Genomic DNA, 23,289 nt, shown 5'->3' with positions numbered 1-23,289 from the left:
ACGTTAAAAATGAAAGATATTCATAACAGATACTAACTAGGAAATAATATGGTCCTATTAAGTGGAAATAGATTATTATAAGGAAACAGGTTTATAGAGCAGAAATAATGTTGAAAGCACTTTTTATAAAATACTGTTTTATAAAAGCTATAGAAGCTTTGAATAAAGCAGTTGAGCTATAGAGAACCTCAGAGAGAGAAGAAACCATAGGTTACACCCCTGTTGTGAATTTCATCCCTTATGCCCAATAGATGAAGCAGAGAGAAGCTGAGAGCAAAAGCCAGAAAGCAGTTTCCACTTTGTGCTAAGGTAGAAGTGGCCAGAAGGTAAAGCATGCATTATCATTCCTTCATCCCTTCTGATCAGTCTCCTCCCCAAAATGATTTAATATCATCAAAAACGTCTGAAATAAGCTCACACAGGTATTTGGTATAGATTATTTGGGGGATTGCCAGAGGAAGAAAGTTGTCAAGGTGAAATCTATAGAAAGCAAATGAGAAATATGCAGGAAGGCTTGACAACCATTCTGTTAAGCAGTTCAGGGAGATGTAATACATGTGTTTTATTGAAACCTGGTTCAAGGTGGGTTTTCTTTTCATTAAAAATTAAGTCCTTTAGCATTTCTATTTGCTGTCTGGATAAGAAAATTCTACTTTCATCTTGGCTGTGTTGTGGATTTCAGCTTAAAAGTATGCTTTTTACCCAGACTCCAGAGACATGGCCAAGGTATCATTGCTTACAAGATGGCAGCTCTCCCCAGTTTTCAGGTCAAGTACCAAGAAGGAATGAGGGGCCAGACACAGTGTCTCATGCCTGTAATCCCAGCCACTTTGGGAACCCAAGGCGGGTGGATCACCCAGGGTCAGGAGTTGGAGACCAAAATGGCAAAACCCTGTCTCGACTAAAAATACAAAAATTAGCTGGACATGGTGGCACATGCCTGTAATCCCAGTTACTCAGGAGGCAGAGTTTGCAGTTAGCTGAGATTGTGCCACTGCACTCCAGCCTCGGCGACAAAGCAAGACCTTGTTTAAAAAAAAAAAAAAAAAAAAAAACCTTCCAAATGTCAGAAAGGCAAGCCTATGGAAAGAGTTTTTAAGAGGGCTATTAATTCATGTTGTTAAGTCAACTGGAATAGAGATACACCTTTTCCTTTGTGTAGAACCCAAAGTTTGAAACCACCTTTGAGGCTCTGCACTAAGTATTTCATAGTCAAAAAGCACTTACCTGAAAATTAAAGCTGAAGGTTTTCTTTACTGATTTGAAGGGCATCAGGGAATTTCATTTCACAGAAACTCCACTTAAACATGGCAAGAGTTTCTCAAGATATAAAAATTCACCCTGGTTCTAACAAGTACTGAGACACTGAACAAATCCTGTATGTCACATTTGATGACCTTAGCAATTATCACAGACAGGGAAAATGTTTATCTTGATTTCTGCTACAGCAACACTGAGGCCAGAGGTGCTGCCTGAGCTTTGGTTAATGTCACTTGATGTAGGTCAGCCCTACCGTGGGCTTCAACCCTGGTTTCTAAATGTGCTGCTGGAGGAGTCCCACTTCACTTCCAGTTTAAGTGTCATCTGAGACCTTGCCTGATCATTTGATTCAGAGTAGCCCTAATTCTCACAACACGATCTGAATTTTCTACATATCACATCACAGACTAATACTGTTTATACAGTCTTGTTTCCTACTAATAGAATATAAGGCCATGAAAGAACAGACCTTGTCTTTTCCTAGAGCAAGTCCTGACGCCTAGTAGATCCTCAGTAAATCTTTGTTACAGGAATGCATTTGAGCTTTCACACACTCTTGTTCTGACCTTCCTCACACTATTTAAAACCCAAGGGCTTCACATCAGGATCTACAGGTAAGAGGAGAATTAGGGAAGCCCAGCTGACCCTCGGATTGGATCCACAGCGATGGCGCGGGGATTCACCAGATCTGTGTGGAAGAGGACCTTGCGCTCAGAGCCATCCAGCAGGGCGCTCTCTATCTTATCCATGACACTGTCCGTCCAGTACATTGTTCTGCGGATGTGGTCGATGGCAAGTCCTTCAGGGCTTATCAGACCTGGAAATAAAGCAAAGTCAGGACTGGAAATGGAGGGCAAACCTGAAGCCCTCCAGGAGTGGGGTGGGGCAGGGGGTCAGCAGGGGAAAACAAAGCCCAAGTGGCTCTAAGTCCCCAAGAACCAGGTTAATAGAGAAACGAGTACTTTTGTTACATATTCTACTACCTCTAGCTTCTAGACCAGACCTACCAGTTTGATGACAGCCGGCATCCACAGTGCCAGAGCCAGACTGAATAAGGCCTCATCCCGAATTCTTACCATGAGTTCTTTTCTTTTGAGAATCGCTCACAGTAGGAATCACCTATTTCATTCCTTATGTATGAAGGTGTTTGCTTACAGAGGGGCTAGTCTTATACAGCTCAATAAAATGACTTGCCTAAAACTTAACCTCCCCTAGGAGAGAAAAATCGACGGGAGACTTCAGCATATAGTAGACAAGTGACTGTAGAATCAAATGAAATGCAGACTCTGCTGAGTGAAGCTGCTGACCTGAATTCACGATCGTCTCAGGCTCTGCTCCCAGTTCCAGACTGGCACGGCTGATTGTCCGTCCAGCGACATCTGTCCAGTACACCATCCTCTCCCGGCAGTCGTAATCAATCCCCACGATTATGGAGCCCTTTGTGCACCAAATCATAGAAGAATTAGGTTACATTTCCCCTTTGTTCACACTCAGCTGCCTTGCTCATGCACAGCTGCACTGAGCAACACTGCACTGTGATCCTGCAGGCAGCAGAGCAGAGTAGCTGGACATGTGGGCACTCTGGGGTGATATCCAGGCTCAGCCACTTACTAGCCATGCGGCTTTGGGCATTTAACCTCTCTATGCCTTTGTCTCATTTGCAAAATGAGGCCAATAGTGTACCTGCTTCATATGGTTTCTATAAAAATACTGTAAATGCTTGTAAAGTCTCCTAATTAGTAATTGTTATACAGTAAGCCCTTCAATAAGTGCTATTATGACCGATTTAAAAAAAGAAAACCAGCTCCTTCAGTAATTAGAGGACATGGCCTTAAGCAAAATAAGTTTTTAATATTTTACTGGGTAAAAACTGAATCCCGATGTCATCAGCACTTTTCCAAGAGCCTTAATAAAATTTGCCACTATATGCCAACAAAATCTACTCTCCCCTCCTCTGTGAATATGAGATCTTTCCTCTACCTGAAGTGCAATCACCTATACTCTTGCCCCAGACTCTTAGAAGGAGACAAGACATTGGTTATATCCTGTATTGAAGTATAGCCAGGCACAGTGACACGCCTGTAATTCCTGTCCGTTGGGAGGCCAAAGCAGGAGGATTGCTTGAGCCCAGGAGTTTGAGACAGCAACATAGTGAGACCCCGTCTAAAAAAAAAAAAATTGACTGGGCATGGTGGCACGCACCTGTAGTCCCAGCTACTCAGGAGGCTGAGGTGGGAGGATCGCTTGAGCCCAGGAGGGTCAAGGCTGCAGCAAGCTGAGATGGTGCCACTGAACTCCAGCCTGGGCAACAGAGCTACATCCTGTCTCAAAAGAAGGAAAAAGTCTATAATTTGTTGGGTTAAGGAACTAGGGAGTAGTGGTCATCCAACCTCTGGCTAGTGAGGTCTCTCCTCATTGCTAAATAAATGAGTCTTTAAAAAATGCTGAGTCTGACATTTTTCTACAACTCCATGCAGAACTTGCTTTGTTCAATGTTCAATCCAGGCTCCTGCTCTGAGAAGCCAACACTCAGGGATTCTCTGGCTGTCCCTGAGGTCATACAAGTTCCTGCCTTGCCTAACAGCCTCCTGGGGCTTGGCTTCACTTACGCCCCCTGGGAGCATAGTCAGCACAAGAAAGATTGTACAAAACGGGATTTGGCTCCAGTGGGGGGGTGGGAGGGGAGGGCTAAGGTCAACTACACTTTTATTTGAAAATTAAAAGGTCATTTGTCCCAGGCAAGAGTACACGTTGAAATGAGCTTCCATTAACCCAGGGAATCATGGGATTCATAAACCCATGTCATAACCTCAGGTTAGAGAGAACGTCCCAGTTTTTTCCTTTAAGTAAATTTCCCTAAAATGTGCAAATAACCCATGTCCCATTTCTTTCAGTTCCACTACCACTACCATCACCACCCTGTCCCGGTCAGGGGCATGTTCAGAAAGGCAATCAAGCTCTATGACTTGACTAGAATAAAAGAAGGTTAGCTTAAAGTGATGTCAACTTCTTAGTCTCTACCTCTTCCAGAGAAAGTTTTACAAAACAATGTGAGAGTTTTCTTGGGGGAGGGGATAGGACCCAAAAACTCGAATCTTAAAAAGAACACATCTCTTCCTAAAACACTGGCTGTTTCTAAGCTTTTCTGGAACCAAATAAGTATGTAAACATGAATGCCATACTATTCTTTCTTATGGATGAGCAAGTGCCTGGAGTGTGAAGTTCAACAATGGAATTAGATTATTTTCCACTGTGTCGATGCTGTTTTAGAGAGCTACCCTTGTTTTTCCCCCATTTTAGAGAAAACCCTCTCCCCAGAATGGGGTGCCTTGCATTAGGGAGGCTGCTGCTCAGGAAGCATCAAGCATCCCCTGGGGAAGGCGCCATCCACTCCTCTCCCAGCGTCACACACACACCTCAAGTTTTCATCTAGAGTCAGGGAAGCTTAGGAAAGAAGTGGGTCAAAGGGACAGAACCAAAGTGAAAGGGAAGGGCTGCAGCGGTGAGACAGTCATTAACTGACTTCCAACTTGGGAGTCCCCAACAAATCGCAGACACCACACCTTGTGGCTAGTCCTCCTGTCACTGATTTCCAGGACTTCTATGGAGATGTTATGACATACAGAGAACCCTGAGGACTTAGGGTAAGAGTCTGTCCATTTTCCCTTGGATCACCATACAGCCTCCATATGCTGACAAGTCTACAGTTCCCTTTCCATATATCTGAAACCCCATGAACAAACCAGAGCACAGCCTTAGTCAGTGACAGGTGACCCCCAGCAACGGAGAGCCCTGGTTCTGTGGTGGTGGCATCGGGCCCATGCCAATGGGCTGCAGCTCAGAAACCCTCCAGGACTTCCCTGCCCCAGTCCACTGCACCGCAACAGGGCCTGTGAGGTGGCTCCCACTGGGAAAGCCACGCAGCCCCCGCCCCCCACAGCAGAAATCCACTTTACATGCAGAGACAGCAGGGTCTTGGCTGCATCCTTCTGAAGCCTGGTGCCATTGAGGGGCAAGTAGCCAATCTGCTGGCCCTGGGTATAGAGCAGGAAGGTGCCCACAGATGGAGGGGTCACATCTGGCCGGGGCGTGGGCCGGACCATGGGTGGAGCGACGGTGGGTATACCTGTGGGAGAGAGGGTGGGAGAGGAGGAAGGGGAACAAGGGCAGGCAGGGAGATGGGAAGAAAAGTTACTTTACCACATACCAGAGCCTCCAAAAATATCAAAAGTTCTTTGCCCAATGCAGATGTGCTCCAGATGTTCTTCAAAAGAAATTTTAATTTCTAGGGTTTTTTTAAGGATCAATTATGTAAATCTGCCATTTACTAGGGAAGAAGGCAGCAAAACACTTCCCTCAGAACAAAGCAGAACAGGTTTTTTGTTTTTCAAGAAAGAAAGAAAAAAAACAGAGCCAGCACTGTGTCAGCTTCCTTTTAGGACTCCAGAGTGACACGTGTCCCCTGTCGCCCTGGGCTTGGGAGGGGGAGTAACTGCCTGCTGAACCGAGTTGCAGATGTTCCAATTATGGAAACTGTTAATGACAAAAACCAGACACCAAACACAAATTGGGATCTTGCGTGGACCAGATTATAAATCAACATAGCACGTAGTGACTTCTTTCATTAGACCTGGTGACCCCAACACGTCCCCCTACTTCAACACAGCAGATAGCATCCCTAGCAAAGGCCTTAAGTTCAGCTGAGGGGAGCGGGGGCGGCCCGGTGCTTACACGCAGGGGTGGTGCCTGGCTGGGAGCGAGTGCCCTGCACCTCTCTGCCATCTTTGTCCACACACCAGCAGAAGTCGCTCTTTCCATGGCACTGCAGGGGCGTGAAGTGGCCCAGGTCATCGCACTGGGGCACGTACTGGTCATCCCGGGGGGTGCCGCCGTAGTGCTCCAGCAGGTTTTCCCTCCAGCGCTCACAGATGGTCGGGGGCCTCTGGGTGGGCTCTGAGCAGATGGGGAAGAGGGAAGAAGAAAAGCCTTTGATTGTGAGCCAAGGACAGAATGCAAAATGTAGCTCGAGACCCCATGCCTGGCCTCCTGGCCTTCCTTCTCCTACTGTCCAGGTCTCAGCCAAGCCCGTGGACACCAAACTTGGGAAGCAAATGTGTTCTAAGTACTCTACCATGGGAATCAGAAAGAGATCGTCTGATGCTGCTTTCTTGCCAGGAGGGTCTGTCATCAAGGCCCAGCCACATCAAGAAAGAATAAGAGGAGGTAAGGTCAGCAGTGCAGCTCACTCAGCCTGGGAAGGGGCATGATCTCCCTCTGGCCAGGAGAGGCCCACAAGGCCCATCCTGCCTGCACCTCGGGCACCTCTGCTGATGGAGCATTTGTGCAGGTGATCCTTGGGGACTCAGTGGCCGAGGTGATGCTTAAAGCCAATTTGTATTCATTCCCCACTTGTTTCAAGCTTCAAGCTCCAGGACCTGCTGAGGAGAGGGCCATGTTGCGCCTGGCCAGTGTGCGTCTTAGAAAGTATTACCAAAAGCCCAACTATGCCACGGCGCCCTCTGTCTACCCACTGGAAAACTACATGGAATAAAGGTAAAACTGAGTGGAATTAGTAGTGAAGTATTGCAGAGGTGGTGGCAAACAGCTTAAAAATGGTTCTTACAGAGCCCAGTTTCCAGAAGTGCTTTACCCACCCTGCGCCTGGGATTATCTCAAAGCTGAATCTTTTCCTGCAGGCTCTAGCTTCCTGCCATGTTGCCCTTTCCCCCCCTTTCTCCAGCATCCTCCTCTCATCCCCTCCCTCACAGCTCTCTCTGTGGTTAAAGTCCTTCTGGCTTCGGTTGCGAAGCAGTTTCCTCCCAGGCTGCTTCCACAGTGCCATTGAGGCTTCGTTCAAGATACAGGTGGTTCTGAGCAGACTCTGCTGCAGCAGGTTATTGAGATAACTTACTCATTTATGTTAGGACTACCCAAAGGAACTTAAACAAGAGGAGGTACTTCTCCTTCCTTTTTAATTCCTGCAACTTAAAGCGTACGGTCTGCAGAATCACATAGCCAATAATCCTACTTGCTACCACCATTTAGATGTATAATAGAAATCAGAAACTGATAGAAACTGAGCCCCCTGCCTTCACCATCAAACCAGATGCTCCCCTAGTCTTTCCCATAGGAGTAAATGGCACCTCCATTTTTCCACTGCTCAGACCTGATTATCCTTGACCCTCCTTTCTTCCACCATCCACATCTGATTCGTCAAAAACTCTTTTTAGCGGTACCTTCAGAATCCACTTAGAATATCTTTACTTCTCACTACTGTACCCCCTTCACCCTGGTCCAAAAGCCTCGTCCTCTCCCTGGGATTTCTGCAGCAGCCTTCCCACTGGTTTTCCTGCTTCCACCCTTCTATGCCCGCACTCTCTGCAAAACCAGTGTAAACTCAATTAGCAGCAGCCAGAATGGTCCATTTAAAATATAAAGGCATTTCATGGCACTCTGCTCAAAACCCTCCAATGACTCCAAAGAACAAAGTTGGGAACATTATGATCAGGCTCCAGCACCTACAGTTCCTCTTGGAACACAAAAGACTGTGAATGAACTTGTCAGAGCTCAAACCCAACTAGCTCGACTGCACGACTCACCAGAGTTGGGGGAAGCGAATGCCATTTAGTTGTCACTGTAGCTTATGACCCATGGGAGGCAAAGCTCTTTTTGAGACCCCGTGGAGAAGGTTAAGACTCTGACTTCTTCACCCAAATGTGTCTCAATGGAACACAGAGAGGGAAATGCTACTTCCTCAAACACTGCAGGATTCCCTGGAGAAGTTCCCAACTCCACCCCTGCTCCACATTCAGACCTCCAAGGATCCTTTTTTGCTTTAAGGGACCACCCTGTGCTGTGTGTTTGCCTTCCAAAGAGATGCACCTAACTCCTGGGAAATGGGTGTCTCAAATCACTCATACATAGGCATCCCTTTCATTCGTTACTATTTGCTACTTTTCAACCCAACCATGAATGTCTTTCTCTTGTGCTTCTGGTTGGCAGGAGTTTAAGTATTTTGAAATCGGGGGCACAGAGCATCCTTACCCTCCCTGAAGCTGACCCCATCAAAGATGAGACCAGTCAGAGATAGCAGCCGGGTCCAAACCAGTGCCAAGAGAGTGTGTAGGCAGGAGAAAGTCCGCACAAGGGAACACGGCCCTATTTTCGTCATTCACTTCTCAGTCTCTTGGTTCCCCCTTTAAAATCATTGTCCTGAACATATGCTTGTCTTAATAAATTTAATCGAATTCTGAACCATTCCCCAAAGGCACCTCCCAACCATCTGATTTCTTCAAATCCCAGATGGAGTTAGAACATTTTCAAAGAGAAGGCATGAGGGAAATAGAATTTCTCTGTACCTTTTTTGGACCTTTAAAATCTTTTCCTAAAAATAGAAACAAAGAGGGACTATGGATGAAGCCATTACCAATTTTTACCTATATGAATCTGGGAACCACCAAGGCCTGGCTTTTTAAATTTTTTTTTATTTTTAAACAGTCTTACTCTGTTACCAGGCTGGAGTGCAGTGGACGATCTCAGCCTACTGCAACCTCCCGCCTCCTGGGTTTAAGTGATTCTCCTGCCTCAGCCTCTCGAGTAGCTGGGACTATACAGGTGCATGTCACGACGCCCAGCTAATTTTTGTATTTTTAGTAGAGACAGGGTTTCACCATGTTGGCCAGGATGGTCTCAATCTCTTGACCTCGTGATCCATCCGCCTCAGCCTCCCAAAGTGCTGGGATTACAGGCATGATCCACCGTACCTGGGCAACCATTAACACCATTAAAAGGGGAAAAAACTATTGGGGTAATGCTCCAGTTCTTTTTACTTTCACACATTAAAAGCCAAGACTAGTATTTATGGAACCCTTCTCGATAGTAAAAATGGATCTTTGGATAGCAAGCTGTATAGGAATCATTTTGGCTAAAACGGTATCAAGCCAATCCTATGCTCTTCATTAAATAAAGTTTTTCTGTAATGATTAAGGAAAAAAGTTTTACCCATCCCTGAATAATTCAGCGAGAAACAGAAAGTTGCCTTATCTGCCTGCTGTTGGAATCGACTGTGAACACTTGATCACCGTGCCCCACACAGATGCAGAATGCTCCGATGGTAGCAGGCATGTTCTCAGATTGTATATGGGCTAACCGAAACCAGATGCCTGTGTCTCCTCTGAGATGTTGGGCTACGTTACAGAGGGCTGGGATTGTCAGTTTAGAGAAAACTAGCTGGATCCACCAGCAGGTGTCATTTTTCTTATTTTTCCTATTGATATTAACACAGCCTTCATACTGTTTCCTGTCATTCAGAAGGCAGAGGTAAGCGAGATAGTTACAGAGGAAGGCAGTTTTCCTTCTTATCAAAATGCCAGTCTGGCCCGATCTTCTAACTGTCAGATCTCTCTAAGATGCTGTAACAGGTCTAAGGTAGTGGGTCTCAGTCTGACCTACATACACAATCTCAACTTCCAGTTTGTACTGGACAAGGGTCTAAGAAGCCAATGTGTAACAGATCATGTGTCATGTATTGTATATCTCTATGTCCTTATGACACAAACACGAATATATGTACGCACTATTATTCAAGTCTTCTCAGGAGGAAAGAGGCTATGAAGGATGGTGACTGGCCCTGTGCCTGCATGGTCTGGGCAGGAATTATGATCTACCTGCCACCAGTGCCATTCTGCTTCTTTAGCCCCAGGCCTAAGCTCACCTGGTGGTGGTCCACAGTGAGGCGGTGTGGAGCCAGGTGGAGTCTGGGTACCAGGAACTTCATGACCATCAGGGTCTACGCACCAGCAGAAGCCAGTGCTGCCGTGACACTGCAGGGGCAGGAAGTTGCCCTGTTCGTCGCATTGGGGGATGTGGAACTGGGCCCCAGGGTGGGCATACTGGGCCTGGGCATGGCGCTGCTGTTCTTCACAAGGTGTCAGGCTTGAGGTGGAGTCTTCCAGGATCAAGGCAGAGGAAGACACAGAAGACAAATAGAAGGCATTGCAACCCATCCACTTCACCAGCCCACAGCATGGCATGGAAAGGCACTAGGATTTTGGAGCCCTAGATTCTTACGTTATAATACCTTGCCACTATTTTTCTCGTCTCTCCCCGGTTCTTCCAGTTCATCCCATAGGTCCCTAGCTGGCTCTAAGTGTAAAGCAGTCCAGCCCCTCCCTATTATCATCTGGGGAAAATGAGGGGCAGCCGTGGCATCTGCCCAACATCCCAAGAGACTCTGGAGAAAACAAGCCAAAGCTCATTCATCCCAAGGCCCAGAGGTTAAGTCTGAGAAGCTGCAGGCCAACGGCAGTCACTAGACTACACCAAGCTGGCCAAGCTCCTCTAACACGGTCGCCACAGGCTTAACCCTGGCTAGCGGCACATATGGCTCCTGTTTAATAAGCTTGATCTCAACACTTCATCCAAATTGCATTCGTCAAGGTCAAGCGGATCACTAGGGCAGTTAACCAGAGCTGCTATGAGATGGGACAATGGATGGGTCATCTCCTGCAGGCCTCCAGGAATGTCACGAATCAGTGAACTATCAGTAAACTAGGCAGCAGGAGGTAACCGAGGAAAAAGAATCCACAGCCTGGAAAATCCAGCAAGGCTTCAGATCAGGCTAAATCAAGAGTGGGCTGTCATAGAAAAATACCCTTGAAGGAGCTAAGAGATTCATGTGCCTAATCTGGCCCTCTAAAACTTACCAGGTATGCACTGAAATCCATCCCCATAATATCCGGGTTGACAACGGCAGGAGAAGGAACCAGGAGTATTGTAGCAGGTAGCTGCGGGGTGACATCTGTTTTCTGAGCATTCGTCTATATCTGCAGAGGTCAGAAACAGAAGAGAGAAGCAAAGAACGCTATGACTTCACTCACACAATCTGTGCGACTGCATAGGCTTTGGACATGTGGATCATCATCCAGTGAGGTGTCAGCTTCAGAAGACCTTTGAGCATGAGCAGAAAAATGCTGACACCTAAAGGTAGGCTTAATAGAAAGGAAAAAAAAAAAAAATCAAGGAACATATGAGTTAACACATCAGACTAAACATGTTCAGTGTAGAAATCAAATGGGTAGTCACTCAAAGGAAAAAAAAAAAAAACATCCTACAGCATATGTTTCATTGACAGTGAATTCAAGGAAGTTAATTACCTTTGAACTAACCTTTAGACTACAAGTCATTAACTTCCTTTCAGCAATGCTGCAACAAAGACAAATATATCCAACAATGTTTTTTTTTTCTTTGGTTGTTGGCACCATCTCCATGTAACTAACATTCGTCTCTAGATGCAAAGGAGCCAGATGAGGCCCCAAATATTTTTCAGCTAAGAAGCACATTCCATCTTGCCTAATCAGAATCTTACTATCTAGAACCACACCCCCATTAGCCAGGTATTTTCTTTACTTTCCACTTTTAGAAGAAATAAGAAAAGAATATTATCTAGGGTTTTAAAATAATACTTAGAAAATGGAAATCTAATTTTGCTGGGCATATCAGTACAAACAATTCAGGCCCCTACACTCTCCACATGGCACCACGAGGATTAATTTTCACCATCATATTTCTCAAAACTACAAAATCCTGACACTTCAAACAAAAGCCAACTTACATTCCTTTTATTTAATGAAATCCACATATGCCAACAATGTCGATGTGACAAAGTCACCCCCCCACCCCCCATCCCCCATCCCCAGCAGAAAAAAAGCAGTTCTGAGAATTGAATGGTTAAAGGGATGAGATAAGCTATCTTAAGAGACAGGAAGTCTTTCAGAGTAAAAGGAGGATAAACAAAGGGTGTAGGTCCAATTAAGGCTTGGCTGAAAATAAAACAAAGCAGTGGTTCCATCCATCGTAATAACCAAAAGTTTCTTTAAAATGAGTGAATAGAAAAAAAAAATGTGGGATGGTGTGATCAGTGTAAAACCTAGAAAATGAGCATGTGTTGCATCAGTATGGTGCAGCCCATGGTAGAGACACATCAGCCTGGGAAGACAGAGATGTGAAGCCCTAGATTTGATGTGAGTGGGTTGGGAACAGGGCTAGCTCCTCACCCAGCCTCCCATGACCCACATGGAACTTCTTCTAGGGTTACCTGCACCACCCTTTGTCCAGACCACGCTGTCACTGGCTTATCCTCTAGTAACTCATGTTCTTTCTCGAGTACCACTAAGTACACACACTGGGCATTAAGCATAAGGTATTCCGTTCACTGGAGAGGAATCTTTTATGTTATAATTAGAAAGTAAGCATTCTGCTTATCTTCTGTCTCTGGGGAGTTTAGTCAGCATATATCAGTTCCTTGGAGTCCTCCCCCAAAAAGTTCTGAATACTCAATGCAACCCACAGAGTGTTTACCCAGGTGAGTGGTTGGCCTCCCTGGATACCATCATTTCACCTACAAAGGCAAGAAAGCAGATATTAATTCATCTGCAAGGGTAGAAACAAACCAAGTGTTCTGGTTGGTTCCTCAGTTGCCCAAAAATCAACCAATGTTGTCATAATTATCCTTGAGCTTGGCTCTGTCTCTTCAACAGGGCAACTCAAATGCCCAGCTGGGCAAAACCGATGACCTGACCATCCAACACCTTGGACCTGGAAGAGGCTGTAAAACTAAAGCTGTAAAAATTAACATCCAGCCAAATGCAGGAAATTAAAGCTATTCACAATACACATGCTAAAAGGACTTCTAATGGTAACAGGAACCCCAAGAAATGACAGGAAGCAGGAATTCCTGAGACACAGGGCCTATATCTGGAGCCCATGGAGCAGTTTCTTATTGTTATTTTTGAACTAAAGAGAGGGGATTCCCCAGAGCTACCAAATAAATCACTGATGTGCTTAGAACCTTCGGCCTAAGAATTCTGACTAAATCTGAAAAACCAGCCTTCCTCCCCAAAGATACTGTTGGCATCATCAAAGATACTAAAGTTTTGGGTAGATAGAAGCTATTAGAAATGACCAACAAGGAGGAGAAAGTCCCCAAAGAGACTGAAGATATCACAAGTGAGACATTCCTGCCCCAAAGATCGAGACTTCCTGAATTGCAGTCCTGACTCCTCCTTGGAGGGCCTCTCACACCATGATAGAGACGAGAGTCCAGCTAGTCCCTCCAGGCCCTGAGCATGCATGCACATGACTTCAGATATCAACAGAGAAAACATGGAAAGACTTTCAGCCCCCTGGCAAGGGAGGAACTTTATTGCACCATTGGAGAAGGAGGCCACTGCTTATGCTTAGTCATTACTAGCAGAGATCTGTAGGGACTGCTATAAAAACAAAAACATTCAAGAAGTAGTAGAGCCCCTTTCTCACTCAGGTAATGAAAGGTAGCTTAATCTCAATGCAATCCTCCACTCTATCATCTATTAAGCTGGTAAAGAAACTGTTTGGAAGATGTGTTAAAAATCCTTTGAGTTCATGCTTTTTTGCTTCAACATCCTTCTCACTGCCCCAATACTGAGCAAAACCACTAGGAACTGCTTGATGATAAACCTAACCACTGGCCTCGAGTTCCCCCAGGCTCCCGCCCCTTCACCACCGCCCACTTGCCTTTGAGCCCAGTGAAATTTCCTGGCATCAATTAACCTCAAACCCACCCCAGATCCCAATAAAGGCTTCAGCCCACAGGTCCCACTCTTTCTACTCCATAATCTGTTCAGTTGGGCACCCTGCTGATTGCACCTCTGTGTGGCATGTGGTGAACCCACTCCAGACCTGTGAGTGTAATAAACTACTTCCTTTCAAGTTTCATCCTTGCCTCCTCCTGTAACCACACTGATTTTACCATACCATACCCAACATCTACCTACCTTCTTGGAACAGGAAACCTGGCCAGGCACATAATGGAGATAATGCTTTTGTTATCAAAAAAGAGAGAAGCTAGGCCGGGTGTGGTGGCTCACGCCTGTAATCCCAGCACTTTGGGAGGCTGAGGGGAGTAGATCGATTGAGCTCAGGAGTTTGAGACCAGCCTGGGCAACATGATGAAACCCCCTCTCTACAAGAGATACCAAAATTAGCTGGGCATGGTGGTATGCACCTGTAGTCCCAGCTACTTGGGGGGCTGAGGTGGGAGGATCACTTGAGCCTGGAAGGTTGAGGCTGCAGTGAGCTGTAATCACACCATTGCCCCCCAGCCTGGGTGATAAAGTAAGACCCTGCCTCAAAAAAAAAAAAAAAAAAAGAAACAAAAGAAAAGAAAAAGAAAAACACCAGGAAACCCGAGAAAGAATAATGTCAGCATCTACCCTTAGGCTCCTCCTGAGTAATGATGACTCTGGGTAATGGGCCATCTGTAACCCAGCTTCCTCCACTCACACTTGCTCCTCCTGGGAAGGTCCCAACTCAAGACAATCTGCTTTTGCACCTGGCCAAGTCACAACAATCCAAAAGGACAAACATGTCTGAGAAATATCCAGCTCACACCAACACAAGTTTGAAATCACTCCAGATTGAGGGAAGCTGCAGAGGATTTAACTCTACTTGGATAAAAGCCTCCTGGCTAGTGACTCAGACCAGACTTGAGAACCCAAATCCAAGTGCAGCCTCTCCAGGGAGCCGGGTTTTTAACAAACTGTGGCTGGAGAAAAACTCCCACACCCCCTTATTGTTAGTTTGATGGAGTAAAAGAGCACATGTGCTTTAACAATGCATAGCTCCCACAAAATACAGCCTCTATTCTTTGTCACTGAGACACATGTGTACTATGGAATGCCTTTAAATATGCACACATACACCTATATTTCTATATTTATTCTTCAAGTTCCTTTCATGATTAGCCTAGCCTGATTTATGCATGGGTCTTTAGGAAAATGACCATTCATTCTCTACTACTCCACAATCTGGAAGTTTAGAAGGCAGCCACATGGTAAGTGGCTGTGGTAGGCAGCCTCTAAGATGGCCCCCAGCAATCCCTACCTAGTGGGATTCATGGTCTTGTGTGATCCCTGCCCTTTTAGTAACTTGCTTTTAATCAATAAAGCAACATTGAAGGGATGTCATTTTTGTGATTATGACTTCCATCTTGCTAGCAGACTTTCTCTGGCATTAATAAAGTAAGCTGTCATGTTAGAGAGGCCCAAGTGACAAAAAACTGAAGGCAACCAACAACCAGTAAGGAACCAAGGCTTTCAATCCAATGGTCCTCAAAGAACCGAATCCTGCCCATAACCATGAGTGGATCTTTCCCCAGTTAAGCCTGCAGATGAGACCACAGACCCATCAGACACTTTGACTGTGGCCTTGTGAGAGATCCTAAAGCACAGGACCCAGCTGGGCCATTCCCAGGTTGCTGGACAACTGATACTAAATGTCTATTGTTTGAAGCTGCTATACTTTAGGGTAATTTATTACACAGCAATAGATAACCTAAAACAGAGAGCCTAAATAAAATCCTAAAAGCAGAGAGCCAGAAATAAAATAGGGACAATTGAAAATGGCAAAAATAGAGAGGGCAAATAAAAGACAATACTTAAATTCCCAATATGAAAAAGTAGCCAATTTCAGAGCCCTAACATGACCCCAGAAGGTAACCAAAGTCTTGCAGGACAAATAAAGGAAAAAAGGAGGGAGAGAAGAATCATTTTAGAAGTGATCAAAGCATGCAGCATCTAAATTAATATTCTGATTAACACTCATCATATCTAGGCTGAAATTAATTTCAACTTCTTTGCTTTAAACCAGAACACTAAGGAATTAAATATTTTAAAAGCACCATCTCTGTTGATCTGAGCAGCCAGATGTTTAAATAAGAAATTCTACAGACAAGATTTTTCTCAATGGATTCACATTTCTTAGAGCTGGTACTAGGGTTAAACCAAACCAAATGATGTGTTCCACAAGAAGGAAAAGCATCATTCCCACTGTCAGGCTTTGGCATCTCACCCTGAACTCCATACCTGTAGAGGGTATCTGTAAAGAGTGTATCTATTACAGATATACTCAATGTTTTCTCACCAGTATATCTATGACAGATGGAGCTCCTGGCTGGTTAAGTGGGACAAACATCTGTGAATTACAAATCTACCTCATTCTAATTGGGAAATACTCTTTATCTAGAGCTAGGGGTGTTTATTCAAGAGGTCCATAGTCTTCTTACATGACTGGGCCTAATACCAAGACACACAGGAATCCCAACTGAGGGTTACCATCTGCATTAGTCAATTTCCTGTTGTTTATAACAGAATATCTGAAACTGAGTAATTGCTAAAGGAAAGGAATTTATTTCTTATAGTTCTAGAGGCTGAGAAGTCTAAGGTCAAGGGGCGAAATCTGGTGGCAGCCTTCCTGCTGGTGGGGACTCTCAGCAGAGGCCTGAGGTGGTACAGGACATCACATAGTGAGGGGGCTGAGTGTGCTAACATGTTATTTTAGGCAGGTCTCTCTTCTTATCAAGCCTCTAGTTCCCTTCCCATGATAACTCATTAATCCACTGATAGGGGCAGAGCTCTCATGATCCAACCACCTCTGAAAGGCCCTACCTCTCAATAGTGCCACATTGGAACGTAAGTTGCAACATGAGTTTTGGAGAGGCAAATATTCAAGCCATAGCCTCAACTTTCAATACTACCACCAAAAATATCTATTTAGGAAAAAAAAAAAAAAAGGGCGGGGGGCTGAACTGAGTCACGGCTTTGGGTTAGTTCAGCATAAATTGCTCAAGAAAACCATGCAGCAGAGCTTCTGTACAGCACAAGTAGAAAGAGTAAGGATGAGGCTCAGAAACCACCATGTGCACCTGCCCCATCCAGGGAGAAGTGGAGAGCTGAGCTGCTGTCACAGTGACCTTTGTTCTGTCAGTGACACATGCCCTCAGCCTGCTGTCCACTCAGCCCATCCTGCTGAAACCAAAGGGAAAAAGGAATGGCAGAAGGATGAGAATCAAACATCTGGTGAGGAGGAAGGAGGCCCGTGCTATTTGGATCTGGTATAAAGCTCCCAGGAATTGCAAAGCTGTTCTTAGCACATCAGCTCAGTGGGCCTGGGTGGATGGCAGCAGATGCAGACAGCAACACCAGGAGCAGGGGAAAGCCTGCCTTTTAAGGTTCATGTTCCCCAGCAGGCCCGTTCCCATTCCAAACACTTCTCCCACCATTCTCTCATCCCCAGTGTGTTGTTTTACACCCTGTGTGTGTGACTCACATGAAACCGAGTTTCAATCTCATCACATAGCACAGGGTATGTTTGGAAAACCTTTTGTGATTTAAGTAGATTTATTGAATGATTTCTATTTTAAAGTACTCCTAATCCTAGACATTTTATACTCAGAGAGTTACGTCTAACCTTTAAATAACAACCTCACACGTTCTTTCCAAGTTAAATTGCAATGGCTAGCCTTGCAAATGATTTGGTGCTTTTATAAAATACTGCATTAAGTCTTAAAGATAGATTTCTGGGAGAAAAGTTTCGATATGTGTGTCTTTTTATATGTGTGGAGTTCTCTCTTTTGCAAGAGAAAAATTAGAAATTATATATGTGTTTAGAGATAGATTAAAATATCACTTAAAGCAGGAGAATGACACAATCATAAGTGTTGAATTAAGCCATTAACCAAAGAGATTGAAAGGTGGAGACTGCCTAACAGGAAGGTATGCAATTTTCCCTAAATTCCTCCAGTCTGCACTGGCTCCAAGGAACCAATGTTAGAAGCTCCTGAGTGCTACAGGAATGTCTCCGCCAAGGAAGCCATATATGCTCGTCCATCTAGTCCACAGGAAATCACCCTTGGCTCCCCTTTCTAATTCAAAGGATGCTTTTTTCCTCGCTATTTTGGCAGCCACAAGGCTGTTAGAATCAAAGGAAGTCCTTTGTCTTTTCTGGGAGATCTCCATCTATGTGGGGATGTGCATCCAAGGCGACTTTCCACTCACTGAAGCTGACCCGCAGTTACTCACCAGTGCACTGGTGCCCGTCGCCAGCATAACCAGGCAGGCAGGCACAGCTGAACGCGCTGCCTCCGTGGTGAACACACCGGGCCTGTCCAGCAGGAGCACAGGTATGACTGCCATCCTCACAGGGGTTGGGAGGTGGGGTGATCACTGAAAAGAGAAGAAGGCAAGGGCGTCCAAGAGTTTAGGCCTGCAAAGGGTGAGCCTTGCTCCTCATGGCATGATCCACAGACCAACAGCAACAGACCAGGGAATGCAGGTTCTCAGACCCTACTCCAGGGGCAGTGATTCAGAATCTGGGATTTTAACAAGATTCCTAGATGGTTCGTATGCTATTAAAGTTCAAGTACTGGTATGAATTTGTGGTTAAAATATTAAGCACAAAAACCCATCACCTAAGCAGTCCTCAATTAAAGTTTATAACACTCCAGAGCAATTGCTACACACACACACACACACACACACACACACACACACACACACACACACACACACACACACACGGTTTCTCTTATCATTTCTACCCCTCCTTATCCCAGTGAATTAAAGTGCATTTTCTTTTCTTTTTTTTTTTTTTTTTTTTTTTTGAGATGGAGTCTCACTGTGTCACCCAGACTGGAGTACAGTGGTGCGATCTCGGCTCACTGCAACCTCCAGCTGCAGGGTTCAAGTGATTCTCCTGCCCCAGCCTCGTGAGTAGCTGGGATTACAGGCGCAAGCCACCACGTCCAGCTAATTTTTCTTTTTTTTTTTTTTTTTGAGATGGAGTCTCGCGCTGTGTCACCCAGGCTGGAGTGCAGTGGCGCGATCTCGGCTCACTGCAAGCTCCGCCTCCCGGGTTCACGCCATTCTCCTGCCTCAGCCTCCGAGTAGCTGGGACTACAGGCGCCCGCCACCACGCCCGGCTAGTTTTTTGTATTTTTAGTAGAGACGGGGTTTCACCAGGTTAGCCAGGATGGTCTCGATCTCCTGACCTCGTGATCCACCCGCCTCGGCCTCCCAAAGTGCTGGGATTACAGGCTTGAGCCACCGCGCCCGGCCAATTTTTCTATTTTTAATAGAGATAGGGTTTCACCATGTTGGTCAGGCTGGTCTCGAACTCCTGACCTCATGATCCGCCCACCTCGGCCTCCCAAAGTGCTGGGATTACAGGCGTGAGCCACCATGCCTGGCTAAAGAGTGCATTTTCTTTACTCTCATCCAGCTTTATCAATGGGATGAATTAGGATAGTTCTTTTGATCCATTCTTAGGTCTGTAGTAGTTTTTGGAAATATAGAAGGGGTAATTTGGTTACAGAAGGAGCTCTTTAGCCAGTCAAGTAGGACATGCATCAGTGAATGATGAATCCATCTCTTCTCATGTGAAAAATCCTTTAGGCTCTATCTAAAGAGCTGGAGGTGTTTACTAGAGAGGTTCGTCATCTTATTACATGATTGGGCCAGAAATCCCAACTGAGGTGGGCATCCTTCAATAACTCAACACCAAAAATATCAATTTAGGGAAAAACAGTGAAAATAAACAGGGCTGAAACTGAGCGATAGCTTCGAGAGATTTTGTTTTGTTTGTTTGTTTGAGACAGTCTCACTCTATTACCTAGGGTGGAGTGTACTGGCATGCTCTCAGTTCACTACAACCTCTGCCTCCTGCGCTCAAGCAATCCTCCTGTCTCAGCCTCCTGAGTAGCTGGGACTACAGGCTTGTGCCACCACACCTGGCTAATGTTCTGTATTGTTTGTAGAGATGGGGTTCTGCCATGCTGCCCAGGGTGGTCTTGAACTTCTGAACTCAAGCGATCCACCTGCCTCAGCCTTCCAAAGTGCTGGTATTACAGGCGTGAGCCACTACGTCCAGCCAGCTTTGGGTTATTTTAATGTAAACTGTCTTCTAAAGAAAACCATATAGCAGAGCCTCTGAATAGCAGAAGTCAAAACATTGATAAAAGGCAAGATTAAAGAGCACCATTGTGGCCACACAAGAAAATGATTTTGGAACTCACAGATGCAAGTATGCCGGTCATCTGCAAACTCATACCCACTCCGGCACTCACACCTGTAGGTTCCAGGCAAGTTGATACACACGGAGTTGGGGCCACAGCGGTGAAAGCCAGTTGCACATTCATTTTCATCTAAGAAGAAATGAGAACAGAAAAATTCTGCTTAATTCAAGGGTCCCGGAAGTGGAGGGTCTAAAAACTCAATGTTTTCTGACCAGTATGATGCTTCAATGGGACAAATGGTTGGCAGATGTAGAATTCTTAAAAATCAGATATGAATGCATGTTGCAGATAACCAGAAATAGTAAAAATTTCATGCCATTCAAGTAAACACCACAGGAAGATACATTTTTAAGTGAATATTCTAAGACTTCTTTAACTGTTTTAAAAATAATGGATACTTGGAAGAAAACCAACAATTTTTTTTTTTAATATCAAAAAATTTCTACCATTGCCTTTTGGGGATATAAGAAACACAATGTCTGTCTAAAATTTAAAGAAAACCAGAAAATGAGATTTTTAGTAAGTCTAAGAACTACTTATTACAGGCTCAAAATTACAAAACTTAACTCAAAACATCCAGGAATTGCAACAGATGTTTTCTTTTCACAGCCCCAGTGCAAAATCCACTCCACTCCAAACCATCTTTTCAAACCTAAACAGCTATGCTTTAATTTTTAAATAATTATATTCAGATTAACAGCTGCTAAAATCATTGGCAATGGAGGTTGTAAAGGTGACAGATACTTGTCTTCTACAGATATAATGCTGGGAGGGCAGAGGAAGAACAAGGGCTACAAGAAGGAGACACGAGAACATAGCTCTTACCCACACAGTTCCGTCCATCTCCCTGGTACCCAGAGGCGCACTCACAGGTGTAATCTACACCTGTCCCCGGATGGCACCGTGCTGTTGTGTCACACATGTGGCTCCCATCATAGCAAGGATTCACCGGAGTGGGGTCTGAATCCTCTGCTTGAGTAGAGGGGACATAAAAGTACAATCTGGCGATTGGTAAGAGAATGTCACAGATAGAGATAGAAGAGTCCTCAGAACTGACTGCATGTCTGTTTTGTGACACACCTGGAGACCTTACTCAATTATCCATATCCGAAGCTAGGGATTTTCTGCACTTCAGTTTTAAACTCCAGCATGGCTTCCTATTGCCTACCCTACAGACAACTAGTACCTTTACTTGCTTTCAGTAGGTTTGCATCCAGGGAATAAAAACGCCCAACACATCTGTTTTAAAAGTGCTTTTGCTCTATTATTTCCTGTGATTCTTGGGATAATTCTGTGTGGTGAGCTGTTATCCCCATTATGGGTCATTTTCACAGATAAGGAAATTGAGACATGGGAAAATTGCCCAAGCTCACAAAGTCAGGAAGTGGCACAGCAAGGACTCAGACTCCAACTTCCTGGTTCTAAATCTCTCGATCTCTTACTAAAATTCCCAATTTTTATGGGCAAATCCAATTAATTAAAAACATCTTGCTGTTTAAAGATTCCTAAGACTAAACGGGAATGACTTACCCAGTATTTACTCTTCAGGAGTAGCCTGACCGAGGATCCATCTACTCACTAGGTAGCGATTACTTAACAACTGAAACCTTCCCTAGAGAAGTCTATTTTGGCTGAGCATGGTGGCTCATGCCTGTAATCCCAGAACTTTGGGAGGCTGAGGTAGGAGGATCATTTGAGGCCGGGAGTTCAAGACCAGCCTGGGCAATATGCCAAGACCTTATCTCTACTAAAAAAAAAGAAAGAAAGAAAATTAGCCGAGCATGGTGGCCCATGCTTGCAGTCTCAGCTACTCCAGAGGGTGAGGCAGGAGGATGACTTGAGCCCAGGAGCTTAAGCTTGCAGTGAGCCACGATTGTGCCACTGCACTCCAGCCTAGGTCACAGAACAAGACCACGTCTTAAAAAGATGTATTTATTTCTACATAATAGTCAATGCTCATTGAGCATTTACGTGTGAGGCACTGTTCTAAACAGACAGAAGAATGCCTGATTACATCCTCTTAACTACATGGTGAGGAAAATATTATCTCCACTTCTGCATCACAGAGAGGCCAAATAACCTGCCCAGAGTAACACCGTCAGAAGAGGTGGATGGAGCTGGAATAAAAGCCTAGCAATCTGGCTCCATAGCCCATGCTTTCCACCGCTTTGCTGCAACCCTTGCGGAAGGAACTTCATGAAGTTATCTCGTCTACCAATGGCATAGAGGTATTGGAAGGAGTGTCAGATGCTCAGGTAGAATGAATCTATCAACTCGAGCACTTCTGTGTACTCCCAATTCTGCCATGTCAAATGGAAATAAGAATATGTACATTTGCCAATCCTGCTAAAGAAAATTAAGAAAACCCAACAGAATATATTTGAAAGGCAGTTCCCCGTTGGCAGGTCTACCCAGTCTCTACTGACTGCATTCCTTCTGCCTTCTCAGTGGGGCCACTGTTCATCATTATTTGAGGTTCTAGCTCAATCTCAGTCCCTAGAATTAACTCTAATCTTAGACTCAAAAAATTTCCAGAGCCCCGGCTAAGCCTGTCAGGTTCTACATTGAGCCATCTCTGCTACGAAGGGGGCTCCATCTAAGTTGTAATAACTCAGGCTTCTGCCTCATACTTCTGTGCCTGAGGCCCTGGTCTTGATAGCCAGCTTAGCATCCTCTGAGTCCCGTGCTGCTTGCCAGTTCTCACTACCCCCAGACACCAGCATCATGGCATCTGTAGGCAGACTCTGGCAGTACTACCCGTTTTACCACCTCCTCCTGGATTCTCTATCATTTCACTCTGACCCATGTCCCCCACCCTGCTTTGTACAGAATCTTCTATTAAAATGGAGAAACAACAACAGGAGAGAATCAGGTTCTTGTCTTATACTGAGCCTTCAGTGAGGACATGACCCTGATGTTCTCCGTTGTAACAGATGCTGACTCAGGAACCTGGTCTATGCTCTCAACTCGGCAACCACAACCCTACTGCTATCGGGGGAGACTTGCCCAAAGTGACTCCTAGTCTAGATCCCAAGTGCTGACTGCTGCAGCCAACCTCTTAGACTGGACTCACTCCCAGTCCTTCAGAGTGTCTGGCATTCTTCCCAGTGCCTGCCCTACTGCCCATGCTATGGCTCTTCCAA

At 45.1% G+C, this 23,289-nt stretch overlaps 1 protein-coding gene across 4 annotated transcripts in view; it reads right to left on the bottom strand.

The window, feature by feature from the left end:
* The window catches only part of LOC105481822 (nidogen 2), a 63,760-nt gene that overhangs the window by 4,164 nt on the left and 36,307 nt on the right, over window positions 1-23,289 (bottom strand). For 2 of the 4 annotated variants that reach the window (XM_011741571.3, XM_011741574.3), the window contains 9 exons: window positions 20,972-21,118; window positions 20,147-20,275; window positions 18,156-18,299; window positions 10,965-11,084; window positions 9,974-10,207; window positions 5,992-6,213; window positions 5,217-5,386; window positions 2,568-2,697; window positions 1,906-2,077 (listed from right to left, as the gene is read on the bottom strand). In XM_011741571.3, the coding sequence (XP_011739873.2) occupies window positions 1,906-2,077; window positions 2,568-2,697; window positions 5,217-5,386; window positions 5,992-6,213; window positions 9,974-10,207; window positions 10,965-11,084; window positions 18,156-18,299; window positions 20,147-20,275; window positions 20,972-21,118 (1,468 nt within the window). The remainder of the gene's footprint in view (window positions 1-1,905; window positions 2,078-2,567; window positions 2,698-5,216; window positions 5,387-5,991; window positions 6,214-9,973; window positions 10,208-10,964; window positions 11,085-18,155; window positions 18,300-20,146; window positions 20,276-20,971; window positions 21,119-23,289) is intronic. The other 2 variants (XM_011741573.3, XM_011741575.2) reach the window with 1 other exon arrangement.

Source organism: Macaca nemestrina, chromosome 7 (assembly GCF_043159975.1).
Source record: "Macaca nemestrina isolate mMacNem1 chromosome 7, mMacNem.hap1, whole genome shotgun sequence".
Taxonomy (NCBI): Eukaryota; Metazoa; Chordata; class Mammalia; order Primates; family Cercopithecidae; genus Macaca; species Macaca nemestrina.
Note: the sequence above shows the minus strand (reverse complement) of the source record. Positions and strands in the feature narration are given on the sequence as shown.